The sequence below is a fragment of the Pecten maximus genome, chromosome 8 (genome assembly GCF_902652985.1).
Source record: "Pecten maximus chromosome 8, xPecMax1.1, whole genome shotgun sequence".
NCBI classification, from domain to species: domain Eukaryota; kingdom Metazoa; phylum Mollusca; class Bivalvia; order Pectinida; family Pectinidae; genus Pecten; species Pecten maximus.
The window spans coordinates 15,721,435-15,737,767 of NC_047022.1; the positions used below are offsets into that span (position 1 = coordinate 15,721,435).

Consider the following 16,333-nt stretch of genomic DNA (forward strand, 5'->3'; position numbering starts at 1 on the left):
CAACACACCAGTATAACTAATGTCTCCTCACCAACACACAAGTATATCTAATGTCTCGTCACCAACACACAAATATATCTGATGTCTCGTCACCAACACACAAGTATATCTGATGTCTCGTCACCAACACACAAGTATATCTAATGTCTCGTCACCAACACACAAGTATATCTGATGTCTCGTCACCAATACACAAGTATATCTGATGTCTCGTCACCAATACACAAGTATATATAATGTCTCGTCACCAACACACAAATATATCTAATGTCTCGTCACCAACACACAAATATATCTGATGTCTCGTCACCAACACACAAGTATATCTAATGTCTCGTCACCAACACACAAGTATATCTGATGTCTCGTCACCAACACACAAGTATATCTGATGTCTCGTCACCAACACACAAGTATATCTAATGTCTCGTCATCAACACACAAATATATCTAATGTCTCGCCATCCATACACAAGTATATCTGATGTCTCGAAATTTTTTATTAAAGTCTCGTCAACGACACATACTAGTCTCTTAGTCTCAATGCACAAATGAGATATATTACTCTAGCTCCAGAATTTATATTAGTAATAACTTTCAGACATCACTGACGACTATAACCAAAATATCGCACATCAAAGTAAGTCCCGATTTGTCCACCCCAATTTGTCCACCCCAATTTGTCCACCTCTATGATGGATGTTGTAGATGCCGTTACCCTCCCAGATACAAAGTCCCGTAATTTTACCTGATAATGTCACATTTATTAATGCTTGTGGATGTAGATTTCAGTCCAAAGATAGTCGCATAGAATCTATATCGCCAATGACAGCGTCTCAAATATCATTGATTAAAAGTTGACCATACACGTAATAAACACACAAACAATTGATATATTTAATGGGATTTATTTACATTTGTAATCAAAGAGTGCACCTACATTAAATATTGTTTCCTGAATGAGAGAGGAAGACTGGGTAAAACCTTACAAGTGATGGTCATCACTATGTGACATCTACAAACATGTACAGTGCTTAGCACATATAGTTATTTTACTCGGCTTTACAGTAAAAACTACAGTAGTCATGGTCAACAACAGCTGTTGGTATACGATCAAAACAACACAAAACAAAATCATACAGCTAAACTGATCATTTTCTTACTATGTATCCTTTTCCTATATTTCTATACAAAATATACTTCATCTGAAGTTTCACATCACTCAGTTTTCTGTATTCTGGTTTAAGAAATCACCGTTTATAAACCTTACATCTTTCTATACCTTTGATATCTATGATTTCAATATCATAGGGAAACTATCAAAAAATAAGAAATGGATACCAAATTAAAAAAGAAATCATCATCACTGGTATAGGAGATATGATATTAAAACTCAATATATATTTCCAAGTCGCATGTGTAGTTTCGTTCTAAAGGGTTTAACGTCAGACACGGACCGGAAGTATACGTTAAGGCATTAACAATGGTGCACGTGACACGTTAAACATTCCTATGATATATCGGTACTGTATATATTAGTATACCAGTAAGTTGTTTACTGGTCCTTATATTAAACAATGAGGTACACAGATAAATTAACATGATGACATACCACGTGACGTCGTGACGTATAATAATAGATTTTACATGTGTAATACTGACGGGTATTATGAAGTTTAACATACAGAAAAGTGACACATTGTGTAAGGTTATTAACAAATATTGCAAATTAGGGAAAATGTACATCTATAGGGTTATTGAGTATTGTGCAAATTACGAGAAAAGTACATTTTATAGGTACATTCTATAGGGTTATTGAGAGTTGTGCAAATTACGAAAGATGACTCATTTTATAGGGTTATTAAGAATGATGCAAATAACGAGAAAAAACATTTTATAGGGTTATTAAAAATGGTGCAAATTTCCGAAAAAAAAGTTGTGTAACGTTATTGAGAATTGTGCAAATTACAAAAGAAGACACATTATGTAGAGTTATTGATAATGGTGCAATTTACGGAAATTTTTTTTTTTTACATGTTCATGTAAACTGAAAAGTATTATGTAATTTAACATACATAAAAATGACTCATTGTGTAGGGTTATTGGGAAAACTGCAAGTAAAACTAGTACAAAAATACATTGTGTGGTTTTCTGGAGTCGGTTCTATTTTTTTTTTTTTTTGTTGTGTTTTGTTTTTGTTTTTTGTTTTTTTTTGTGATTTTCATTTTGCTACCAATTGTAGTTTCCTTAACAGAGCTTCATCTTTAGACATGGTTGATGCGTACTTTGCATGCATGAAACGAGATTGTATGTTGATATTTTTCAAACTGTTTTTATGACACTCTGGTGACATTTACAAGACATATCCTTGTCCCCAGTGATATAAAGTGTACGGTCTTTCAATATGAACTACATCTACTACAAATTTCTTTTTAAAACGCTCAGAAATAGACAACTGATATAATACATAAAGACATTTTCAATGTACACATTACATATTTAAAACAATTACTATTGGCAAAAGGGAATAAATAGAAAACAAAAAATTAATAAATTAAGAAATAAAAAAAGTGTAAATAGACAACACAGTTAATTGGAATTATTAATTACATAGGAGTGTGGGAATATATTACAACCTAACAAGCGTAGTGTATAATATTGCATATTAACATTTAAAAATCCATCCTAAAATACTAGTAACTCTTTGTGCATAGAGTCATCATATCTTCAAAACTGTTAAATTACCAAGTCATGGCATATTGTAATGATTATCATGAAAGTTTCTTTTTGGACACGAATCAAATTTGACATTTCGTTTTATTTGCATCAGATAAATATTACCTGGACATTGGAATTAATGTGTGGACACATGAGTTTTATTTACGCTTCTATAAGCATTTGCTGTTACTGTTTTTATATATCATAGAATGAAATTTACATTTTACATTTGCGTTGTATTATATTTACAATCAATTGTTTATCGAATTGTTTTGGCATATATGTTCCTCTAAAATATATACACGACAGGGAGGTCGAATATTATTTTGTGTAAGTAAAATCTTTACAAATCTCAAAACAGACTATGCACGTTTGCTAACCCCTACCTGTCCCTGTATGATCTCCAGTTTTGGCAATCTAAATATTCAATAGATCTAGAAAACATAAATTGAACATAGCACCAAGGTACACACTGTAAATAAAGTGTTAGTGTTAAGAGTTTGGGCAGACGACTCCTTCGACAGTTTGAAGTTCCGTGTTATAGTCGGAGACCCATTGCTTCTGGTACTGGTCTTCCTCTGAGAGGCGGGAAACCGTGATCGCAAAATCTTAATCTGGAATATATATATAGAAAACTCCGATAATACAGGCTTTAGGCAAATCAATAGGATAACTGCGCCCTGAGCAAATCTAGCAACCATTGATCAAATGTTGTTTTGGCCACTTGGTATTCGTTGCGATGGTAACCACAGGTTACAAAAGACATGAAGTACGGTTTTAACGTTTTATATAGACCTTAGGTTCGTACATTTGTAATAACAATGGTAAATTGTGCTTTTGTTGAATACTTAAAGTTCTACGATGTTCTGATGTGAAAATCAATACAGCGAGAAAAGCTACATGAAAATGCGACAGTTACAACACACAGCATGGAGTATAGAACGTAGCGAACCAAACCATTGACTTGATGTGGTGTGTAATCTGTGGTGCCCCAGGTATCACACTGACTATGTGGTGTGTAATCTGTGGTGCCCCAGGTATCACACTGACTATGTGGTGTGTAATCGGTGGTGCCCCAGGTATCACACTGACTATGTGGTGTGTAATCTGTGGTTCCCCAGGTATCGGACTGACTATGTGGTGTGTAATCTGTGGTGCCCCAGGTATCGGACTGACTATGTGGTGTGTAATCTGTGGTGCCCCAGATATAACACTGACTATGTGGTGTGTAATCTGTGGTGCCCCAGGTATCACACTGACTATGTGGTGTGTAATCTGTGGTGCCCCAGGTATCGGACTGACTATGTGGTGTGTAATCTGTGGTGCCCCAGGTATCACACTGAATATGTGGTGTGTAATCTGTGGTGCCCCAGGTATCACACTGACTATGTGGTGTGTAATCTGTGGTGCCCCAGGTATCGGACTGACTATATGGGGTGTAATCTGTGGTGCCCCAGGTATCGGACTGACTATGTGGTGTGTAATCTGTGGTGCCTCAGGTATCACACTGACTATGTGGTGTGTAATCTGTGGTGCCCCAGGTATCGGACTGACTATGTGGTGTGTAATCTGTGGTGCCCCAGGTATAGGACTGACTATGTGGTGTGTAATCTGTGGTGCCCCAGGTATCACACTGACTATGTGGTGTGTAATCTGTGGTGCCCCAGGTATCACACTGACTATGTGGTGTGTAATCTGTGGTGCCCCAGGTATCACACTGACTATGTTGTGTGTAATCTGTGGTGCCCCAGGTATCGGACTGACTATGTGGTGTGTAATCTGTGGTGCCCCAGGTATCGGACTGACTATGTGGTGTGTAATCTGTGGTGCCCCAGGTATCGGACTGACTATGTGGTGTGTAATCTGTGGTGCCTCAGGTATCACACTGACTATGTGGTGTGTAATCTGTGGTGCCCCAGGTATCGGACTGACTATTAGTATGTGGCGTGTAATCTGTGGTGCCCCAGGTATCGGACTGACTATGTGGTGTGTAATCTGTGGTGCCCCAGGTATCACACTGACTATGTGGTGTGTAATCTGTGGTGCCCCAGGTATCACACTGACTATGTGGTGTGTAATCTGTGGTGCCTCAGGTATCGGACTGACAATGTGGTGTGTAATCTGTGTTGCCCCAGGTATCACACTGACTGTGGTGTGTAATCTGTGGTGCCCCAGGTATCACACTGACTATGTGGTGTGTAATCTGTGGTTCCCCAGGTATCGGACTGACTATGTGGTGTGTAATTTGTGGTGCCCCAGGTATCGGACTGACTATGTGGTGTGTAATCTGTGGTGCCCCAGATATAACACTGACTATGTGGTGTGTAATCTGTGGTGCCCCAGGTATCACACTGACTATGTGGTGTGTAATCTGTGGTGCCCCAGGTATCGGACTGACTATGTGGTGTGTAATCTGTGGTGCCCCAGGTATCACACTGACTATGTGGTGTGTAATCTGTGGTGCCCCAGGTATCATACTGACTATGTGGTGTGTAATCTGTGGTGCCCCAGGTATCGGACTGACTATATGGTGTGTAATCTGTGGTGCCCCCGGTATCGGACTGACTATGTGGTGTGTAATCTGTGGTGCCTCAGGTATCACACTGACTATGTGGTGTGTAATCTGTGGTGCCCCAGGTATCGGACTGACTATGTGGTGTGTAATCTGTGGTGCCCCAGGTATCGGACTGACTATGTGGTGTGTAATCTGTGGTGCCCCAGGTATCACACTGACTATGTGGTGTGTAATCTGTGGTGCCTCAGGTATCACACTGACTATGTGGTGTGTAATCTGTGGTGCCCCAGGTATCACACTGACTATGTGGTGTGTAATCTGTGGTGCCCCAGGTATCGGACCGACTATGTGGTGTGTAATCTGTGGTGTGTAATCTGTGGTACCCCAGGTATCACACTGACTATGTGGTGTGTAATCTGTGGTGCCCCAGGTATCACACTGACTATGTGGTGTGTAATCTGTGGTGCCCCAGGTATCGGACTGACTATGTGGTGTGTAATCTGTGGTGCCCCAGGTATCGGACTGACTATGTGGTGTGTAATCTGTGGTGCCTCAGGTATCGGACTGACTATGTGGTGTGTAATCTGTGGTGCCCCAGGTATCGGACTGACTATGTGGTGTGTAATCTGTGGTGCCTCAGGTATCGGACTGACTATGTGGTGTGTAATCTGTGGTATACCCCAGGTATCGGACTGACTATGTGGTGTGTAATCTGTGGTGCCTCAGGTATCACACTGACTATGTGGTGTGTAATCTGTGGTGCCCCAGGTATCACACTGACTATGTGGTGTGTAATCTGTGGTGCCCCAGGTATCACACTGACTATGTGGTGTGTAATCTGTGGTGCCCCAGGTATCACACTGACTATGTGGTGTGTAATCTGTGGTGCCCCAGGTATCACACTGACTATGTGGTGTGTAATCTGTGGTGCCTCAGGTATCGGACTGACTATGTGGTGTGTAATCTGTGGTGCCCCAGGTATCGGACTGACTATGTGGTGTGTAATCTGTGGTGCCCCAGGTATCACACTGACTATGTGGTGTGTAATCTGTGGTGCCTCAGGTATCGGACTGACTATGTGGTGTGTAATCTGTGGTGCCTCAGGTATCACACTGACTATGTGGTGTGTAATCTGTGGTGCCCCAGGTATCACACTGACTATGTGGTGTGTAATCTGTGGTGCCCCAGGTATCACACTGACTATGTGGTGTGTAATCTGTGGTGCCCCAGGTATCACACTGACTATGTGGTGTGTAATCTGTGGTGCCCCAGGTATCACACTGACTATGTGGTGTGTAATCTGTGGTTCCCCAGGTATCACACTGACTATGTGGTGTGTAATCTGTGGTGCCCCAGGTATCACACTGACTATGTGGTGTGTAATCTGTGGTGCCCCAGGTATCACACTGACTATGTGGTGTGTAATCTGTGGTGCCCCAGGTATCACACTGACTATGTGGTGTGTAATCTGTGGTTCCCCAGGTATCGGACTGACTATGTGGTGTGTAATCTGTGGTGCCCCAGGTATCGGACTGACTATGTGGTGTGTAATCTGTGGTGCCCCAGATATAACACTGACTATGTGGTGTGTAATCTGTGGTGCCCCAGGTATCACACTGACTATGTGGTGTGTAATCTGTGGTGCCCCAGGTATCGGACTGACTATGTGGTGTGTAATCTGTGGTGCCCCAGGTATCACACTGAATATGTGGTGTGTAATCTGTGGTGCCCCAGGTATCACACTGACTATGTGGTGTGTAATCTGTGGTGCCCCAGGTATCGGACTGACTATATGGGGTGTAATCTGTGGTGCCCCAGGTATCGGACTGACTATGTGGTGTGTAATCTGTGGTTCCTCAGGTATCACACTGACTATGTGGTGTGTAATCTGTGGTGCCCCAGGTATCGGACTGACTATGTGGTGTGTAATCTGTGGTGCCCCAGGTATAGGACTGACTATGTGGTGTGTAATCTGTGGTGCCCCAGGTATCACACTGACTATGTGGTGTGTAATCTGTGGTGCCCCAGGTATCACACTGACTATGTGGTGTGTAATCTGTGGTGCCCCAGGTATCACACTGACTATGTGGTGTGTAATCTGTGGTGCCCCAGGTATCGGACTGACTATGTGGTGTGTAATCTGTGGTGCCCCAGGTATCGGACTGACTATGTGGTGTGTAATCTGTGGTGCCCCAGGTATCGGACTGACTATGTGGTGTGTAATCTGTGGTGCCTCAGGTATCACACTGACTATGTGGTGTGTAATCTGTGGTGCCCCAGGTATCGGACTGACTATTAGTATGTGGCGTGTAATCTGTGGTGCCCCAGGTATCGGACTGACTATGTGGTGTGTAATCTGTGGTGCCCCAGGTATCACACTGACTATGTGGTGTGTAATCTGTGGTGCCCCAGGTATCACACTGACTATGTGGTGTGTAATCTGTGGTGCCTCAGGTATCGGACTGACAATGTGGTGTGTAATCTGTGTTGCCCCAGGTATCACACTGACTGTGGTGTGTAATCTGTGGTGCCCCAGGTATCACACTGACTATGTGGTGTGTAATCTGTGGTTCCCCAGGTATCGGACTGACTATGTGGTGTGTAATTTGTGGTGCCCCAGGTATCGGACTGACTATGTGGTGTGTAATCTGTGGTGCCCCAGATATAACACTGACTATGTGGTGTGTAATCTGTGGTGCCCCAGGTATCACACTGACTATGTGGTGTGTAATCTGTGGTGCCCCAGGTATCGGACTGACTATGTGGTGTGTAATCTGTGGTGCCCCAGGTATCACACTGAATATGTGGTGTGTAATCTGTGGTGCCCCAGGTATCATACTGACTATGTGGTGTGTAATCTGTGGTGCCCCAGGTATCGGACTGACTATGTGGTGTGTAATCTGTGGTGCCCCCGGTATCGGACTGACTATGTGGTGTGTAATCTGTGGTGCCTCAGGTATCACACTGACTATGTGGTGTGTAATCTGTGGTGCCCCAGGTATCGGACTGACTATGTGGTGTGTAATCTGTGGTGCCCCAGGTATCGGACTGACTATGTGGTGTGTAATCTGTGGTGCCCCAGGTATCACACTGACTATGTGGTGTGTAATCTGTGGTGCCTCAGGTATCACACTGACTATGTGGTGTGTAATCTGTGGTGCCCCAGGTATCACACTGACTATGTGGTGTGTAATCTGTGGTGCCCCAGGTATCGGACCGACTATGTGGTGTGTAATCTGTGGTGTGTAATCTGTGGTACCCCAGGTATCACACTGACTATGTGGTGTGTAATCTGTGGTGTCCCAGGTATCACACTGACTATGTGGTGTGTAATCTGTGGTGCCCCAGGTATCGGACTGACTATGTGGTGTGTAATCTGTGGTGCCCCAGGTATCGGACTGACTTTGTGGTGTGTAATCTGTGGTGCCTCAGGTATCGGACTGACTATGTGGTGTGTAATCTGTGGTGCCCCAGGTATCGGACTGACTATGTGGTGTGTAATCTGTGGTGCCTCAGGTATCGGACTGACTATGTGGTGTGTAATCTGTGGTATACCCCAGGTATCGGACTGACTATGTGGTGTGTAATCTGTGGTGCCTCAGGTATCACACTGACTATGTGGTGTGTAATCTGTGGTGCCCCAGGTATCACACTGACTATGTGGTGTGTAATCTGTGGTGCCCCAGGTATCACACTGACTATGTGGTGTGTAATCTGTGGTGCCCCAGGTATCACACTGACTATGTGGTGTGTAATCTGTGGTGCCCCAGGTATCACACTGACTATGTGGTGTGTAATCTGTGGTGCCTCAGGTATCGGACTGACTATGTGGTGTGTAATCTGTGGTGCCCCAGGTATCGGACTGACTATGTGGTGTGTAATCTGTGGTGCCCCAGGTATCACACTGACTATGTGGTGTGTAATCTGTGGTGCCTCAGGTATCGGACTGACTATGTGGTGTGTAATCTGTGGTGCCTCAGGTATCACACTGACTATGTGGTGTGTAATCTGTGGTGCCCCAGGTATCACACTGACTATGTGGTGTGTAATCTGTGGTGCCCCAGGTATCACACTGACTATGTGGTGTGTAATCTGTGGTGCCCCAGGTATCACACTGACTATGTGGTGTGTAATCTGTGGTGCCCCAGGTATCACACTGACTATGTGGTGTGTAATCTGTGGTTCCCCAGGTATCACACTGACTATGTGGTGTGTAATCTGTGGTGCCCCAGGTATCACACTGACTATGTGGTGTGTAATCTGTGGTGCCCCAGGTATCACACTGACTATGTGGTGTGTAATCTGTGGTGCCCCAGGTATCGGACTGACTATGTGGTGTGTAATCTGTGGTGCCCCAGGTATCGGACCGACTATGTGGTGTGTAATCTGTGGTGTGTAATCTGTGGTACCCCAGGTATCACACTGACTATGTGGTGTGTAATCTGTGGTGTCCCAGGTATCACACTGACTATGTGGTGTGTAATCTGTGGTGCCCCAGGTATCGGACTGACTATGTGGTGTGTAATCTGTGGTGCCCCAGGTATCGGACTGACTTTGTGGTGTGTAATCTGTGGTGCCTCAGGTATCGGACTGACTAGGTGGTGTGTAATCTGTGGTGCCCCAGGTATCACACTGACTATGTGGTGTGTAATCTGTGGTGCCCCAGGTATCACACTGACTATGTGGTGTGTAATCTGTGGTGCCCCAGGTATCGGACTGACTATGTGGTTTGTAATCTGTGGTGCCCCAGGTATCGGACTGACTATGTGGTGTGTAATCTGTGGTGCCTCAGGTATCACACTGACTATGTGGTGTGTAATCTGTGGTGCCCCAGGTATCGGACTGACTATGTGGTGTGTAATCTGTGGTGCCCCAGGTATCGGACTGACTATGTGGTGTGTAATCTGTGGTGCCTCAGGTATCACACTGACTATGTGGTGTGTAATCTGTGGTGCCTCAGGTGTCACACTGACTATGTGGTGTGTAATCTGTGGTGCCCCAGGTATTACACTGACTATGTGGTGTGTAATCTGTGGTGCCCCAGGTATCGGACTGACTATGTGGTGTGTAATTTGTGGTGCCCCAGGTATCGGACTGACTATGTGGTGTGTAATCTGTGGTGCTTCAGGTATCACACTGACTATGTGGTGTGTAATCTGTGGTGCCCCAGGTATCACACTGACTATGTGGTGTGTAATCTGTGGTGCTTCAGGTATCACACTGACTATGTGGTGTGTAATCTGTGGTGCCCAAGGTATCGGACTGACTATGTGGTGTGTAATCTGTGGTGCCCAAGGTATCACACTGACTATGTGGTGTGTAATCTGTGGTGCCCCAGGTATCACACTGACTATGTGGTGTGTAATCTGTGGTGCCCCAGGTATCACACTGACTATGTGGTGTGTAATCTGTGGTGCCCCAGGTATCACACTGACTATGTGGTGTGTAATCTGTGGTGCCCAAGGTATCGGACTGACTATGTGGTGTGTAATCTGTGGTGCCCCAGGTATCGGACTGACTATGTGGTGTGTAATCTGTGGTGCCCCAGGTATCACACTGACTATGTGGTGTGTAATCTGTGGTGCCTCAGGTATCACACTGACTATGTGGTGTGTAATCTGTGGTGCCTCAGGTGTCACACTGACTATGTGGTGTGTAATCTGTGGTGCCCCAGGTATTACACTGACTATGTGGTGTGTAATCTGTGGTGCCCCAGGTATCGGACTGACTATGTGGTGTGTAATCTGTGGTGCCCCAGGTATCGGACTGACTATGTGGTGTGTAATCTGTGGTGCTTCAGGTATCACACTGACTATGTGGTGTGTAATCTGTGGTGCCCAAGGTATCGGACTGACTATGTGGTGTGTAATCTGTGGTGCCTCAGGTATCGGACTGACTATGTGGTGTGTAATCTGTGGCGCCTCATGTATCACACTGACTATGTGGTGTGTAATATGTGGTGCCCCAGGTATCACACTGACTATGTGGTGTGTAATCTGTGGTGCCTCAGGTATCGGACTGACCATGTGGTGTGTAATCTGTTGTGCCCCAGGTATCACACTGACTGTGTGGTGTGTAATCTGTGGTGCCTCAGGTATCGGACTGACTGTGTGGTGTGTAATATGTGGTGCCCCAGGTATCGGACTGACTATGTAGAGTGTTGTATAGTATATAACAGACTGGGAATCTCACGGCAACGCCAAATTGCTGAAAGTTCGTGCCTCGAAGTTTGGGAATAACGAATGCAATACCATACCACATTATTTTTGCAAGTACTGACTATTATAACACCAAACAACACCACAACACCACAACACTACACACTGACTATTGCAACATATACCAACATCACAACATCACACACTGACTATTACAACACCAAACAACATCACAACACTACACGCTGACTATTACGTCATCACAACACAACACTATGACTATTGCATATGTACAACACCAAACAACATCACAACACCATAAACTGACTATTGCAACATAGACCAACATCACAACATCACACATTGACTATTACAACACCAAACAACATCACAACCCCCCATACTGACTATTACGTCATAACAACACAACACCATGACTATTACAACACCAACAACACCACAACACCCCACACTGACAATTACAACACCAAACAACATCCCAACACCCCACACTGACAATTACAACACCAAACAACATCACAACACCCCACACTGACAATTACAACACCAAACAACATCACAATGCTACACACTCACTATCAAAAATCCAAACAACACCACAAGGACCCACAATGACGATTAAAACACCAAACAACTTCACAACACCACGCAACGACTATTAGAACACCAAACAACATCACAACACCAAAAACTGACTATTACAACACCAACAACACCCCATAATGACGATTAAAACACCAAACAACATCACAACACCACGCAACGACTGTTAGAACACCAAACAACTTCACAACACCCCATACTGACTTTATCAACACAAAACAACATCACAACACCAAACAACACCACAACACCAAACAACATCACAACACCACACATAACAACACCAAACAACATCACAACACCAAACATCACAACACCAAACAACATCACAACACCACACATAACAACACCAAACAACATCAAAACACCAAACAACACCACAACACCAAACAACATCAAAACACCAACAAATGATTTTTACAACACCACATACAAACAATGTAATATCATAACACCACATTGACTTCCACAGCACTTATAACATCACATCATCACACATTGACGTCCACAGCACTTATAACATCACATCATCACACATTGACGTTCACAGGACTTATAACATCACATCATCACACATTGACGTCCCCAGCACTTATAACATCACATCATCACACATTGACGTTCACAGGACTTATAACATCACATCATCACACATTGACTTCCACAGGACTTATAACATCACATCATCACACATTGACTTCCACAGGACTTATAACATCACATCATCACACATTGACTTCCACAGGACTTATAACATCACATCATCACACATTGACGTCCCCAGCACTTATAACATCACATCATCACACATTGACGTTCACAGGACTTATAACATCACATCATCACACATTGACTTCCACAGGACTTATAACATCACATCATCACACATTGACGTCCACAGGACTTATAACATCACATCATCACACATTGACTTCCACAGCACTTATAACATCACGTCATCACACATTGACTTCCACAGGACTTATAACATCACATCATCACACATTGACGTCCACAGGACTTATAACATCACATCATCACACATTGACTTCCACAGCACTTATAACATCACGTCATCACACATTGACGTTCACAGGACTTATAACATCACATCATCACACATTGACGTCCCCAGCACTTATAACATCACATCATCACACATTGACTTCCACAGGACTTATAACATCACATCATCACACATTGACTTCCACAGGACTTATAACATCACATCATCACACATTGACGTCCACAGGACTTATAACATCACATCATCACACATTGACTTCCACAGCACTTATAACATCACGTCATCACACATTGACTTCCACAGGACTTATAACATCACATCATCACACATTGACGTCCACAGGACTTATAACATCACATCATCACACATTGACTTCCACAGCACTTATAACATCACGTCATCACACATTGACTTCCACAGGACTTATAACATCACATCATCACACATTGACGTTCACAGGACTTATAACATCACATCATCACACATTGACTTCCACAGGACTTATAACATCACATCATCACACATTGACTTCCACAGGACTTATAACATCACATCATCACACATTGACGTCCACAGGACTTATAACATCACATCATCACACATTGACTTCCACAGCACTTATAACATCACGTCATCACACATTGACTTCCACAGGACTTATAACATCACGTCATCACACATTGACAGTAACAATTTAAAATTTTCGTTCATTGTAAACAATCACATCTTGTACTGGAATGCTGATGGTTTTTCATAAAGTACACAATGACTCTAAGCAATCATTATCTCATTTATTTGTTCTATATAATTCAGCCCGTAGTTATAGATACTGACTTTAAAAACAACAAAATGTATCTATGACCTCAAGAGCCTTTTTCGTACCAAAACATTAAAACTATAAACATATACATAAAATTAACATGTATATGACTGTACCATAAGAATTTTTAATACTAAAGAAATAGGTCCCGATGTAAGGAAAGTCTGAATGCGAGAGGGGCTCACGATTAAGGGAAATAGGGAATGAGAGACGAAAAAAATATATATAAATAGACGTATGTCGATTATATAATATCAGATTGTGTCACAATAACAAAGTAATTATGTTCAATAACACAATACATGATAACCATTATTTCAAGAGAATGGGTGAATATTACTGAAAACAACATCAAGTACAGTCGAATTGACGTCAAGCTTATTAACAGCGTACCTGATCCTTATGGATGTGAAGTCGGTCGTTAAGGATACTCCAGGTTACATCACAAGATGGATGCATCGGTCCCAGCTTGCCGTGATATTGGAAGAATTTCTTGAGATACTGGGGAAATATACTCCTCAAGTTTACAGAATCTGGAATATAAACGAAAGTATCACCAGAAGTTTCTATTACATCTTGGTATAAGGGAGGTAACTCTCGTAACGTCGGTCACCATAGGAACACATGGTCCTATTAATAATATCGTTTTACCTTTTAAAGCTCAATGCTATCTATTGAGGTGGTAAATCTTGTCTTCAAACACTTTCGATAAGGGACCTTTTACGTCAAATACAAAAGGTAATACAGTGCACTACAAATAATGATAAAATATCAGCGGTTGAAGCAAAAAAGTAACCGCATGGCACACTTCTTTACATAGCGAACTTGTCGTCATGGAAACGTTTACAGTTCATAATCGATGGTAGTTTCAAGAGTGACAAATTATGAAAATGGTATTCTTGATAATAGCAATGACATTATTTCCGACATCCTACTAGACCCCATACCTCCACCCCCTCCACGCCCTCCACCCCCCTCCACGCCCTACATGCCCCCTTACATCATACCCATTATTTTGATACTACAACGATGAAAACAATTGTCAGTGTTTACTGGTCACGTGACAACAATGGATATCATAAAGTGCACAAGTAGAACCCAGTAAAACTGCCGAGTTGGTGTTAATTCTAAACAATATAGAAACCGATCTTAAAGTATCTGACAACCTGAAACAAAGGACTTTAACACCAGCTTAATGGCCCCTGTGTGATAGTGAGGACGCTGTGTCAGGGAACAAAATAAATATCAAAACCCTCAGGTAGAATTGTTGGTCATAACAGTCCTGATATTAGACTCCCAAGGTGCGAAAAGATTTGAGTTGAGTGAAAGAGGATACATTTTATATTATGCTCGTTACGAAGATAAATGTGTTTGCTTTCAAGTTAACGTTTGCTGTGAGTACTTTTGGGACCATCTTCTCTCGTCATTAGGAGGGCACACCCAGAGAGAGCAATTTTACTGACATTTCAAACATCCATATTAGATCCAGGCGGTACATCATTACCATTGACTACAAACTGGAAGACTATATAACTGTCTCAAGACATGGCTATGACAGGGATCACTTGTTTGAGCGCAATTCAACTAGATCTGTTCTGAACGTCCCTCAATTTCTTGCCAAACTTTTCTGTATAATTCAAACGCTATTTTATGGTATGAGAAAAAGCCTGCTGAATATATTTCATAAGATAAGTACTGACTTATGTACAATGTAAATGCTGAGATATGATGGGAAACGTCAGTTGGGTGGTCGGGTGGCACAGTGGTAACACACTTGCCTTTCACCTAGGCAGCCGGGGTTCGATTCCCCGATCGGATGTGAAAAGGCATGGGGTCACCTGCCAGACCACGTGGGTTTTCCCCGCATGGTACTCCGGTTTCCTCCCACAGTAAGACCCCTCGCGCGGTTCTATCCGAGCCAATCAGCGTGATTAATATAAGTTGATATATAGAGATTACACAACGAGTGGTTGTTGGATATGGAATTTATTTCACTCGAGTAAGTTATTTTTTTAAAGTTACAAAAGACACGAGCTTTAGCGTGTGGTATAAACTGAATGTTATTCTACATTAGTAATGATCACTTTATGCGTTGGGAGTTGAATAACACCCATCTATTGTGATAGAAACTTGTTTCGCATTTGGTGTAAAATAAATAAAGTATACAAAACGTTAGTTTAGAAATTTCCTTAATCTAAGTCATATCGAAAAACATTCCCTCTGAAATGAACATAGTATAGTTCGTAAGGTTAAGATACAATTTGTTTAAACAAAAAAGAAGGGGGCGGGGTTCATTAACTTAGAAATGCGTGCCAAAAATCACGTTTCTGAGGTAAAACAGGAAGAAACAAAGTACAGATGTAGCTATAGTTTGTGATGAGGAAGTCGTTATGATAAGAAAACACTACACTTTTAATGGGACAACCCATGTACTATATTTACAACAAATCCACAATGTCAACATTTCTGAA

At 42.6% G+C, this 16,333-nt stretch overlaps 1 protein-coding gene across 1 annotated transcript in view; it reads right to left on the bottom strand.

Annotated features, from left to right (window-relative positions):
- Positions 1–892: 892 nt before the first annotated feature.
- The window catches only part of LOC117333367 (carbonic anhydrase 9-like), a 31,105-nt gene continuing 15,664 nt past the window's right edge, over positions 893–16,333 (bottom strand). The window contains exons 6-7 of the mRNA XM_033892632.1: positions 14,256–14,395; positions 893–3,332 (exon numbers count right to left, since the gene is read on the bottom strand). Coding sequence (XP_033748523.1) covers positions 3,153–3,332; positions 14,256–14,395 — 320 coding nt within the window. The 3' untranslated portion in view covers positions 893–3,152. The remainder of the gene's footprint in view (positions 3,333–14,255; positions 14,396–16,333) is intronic.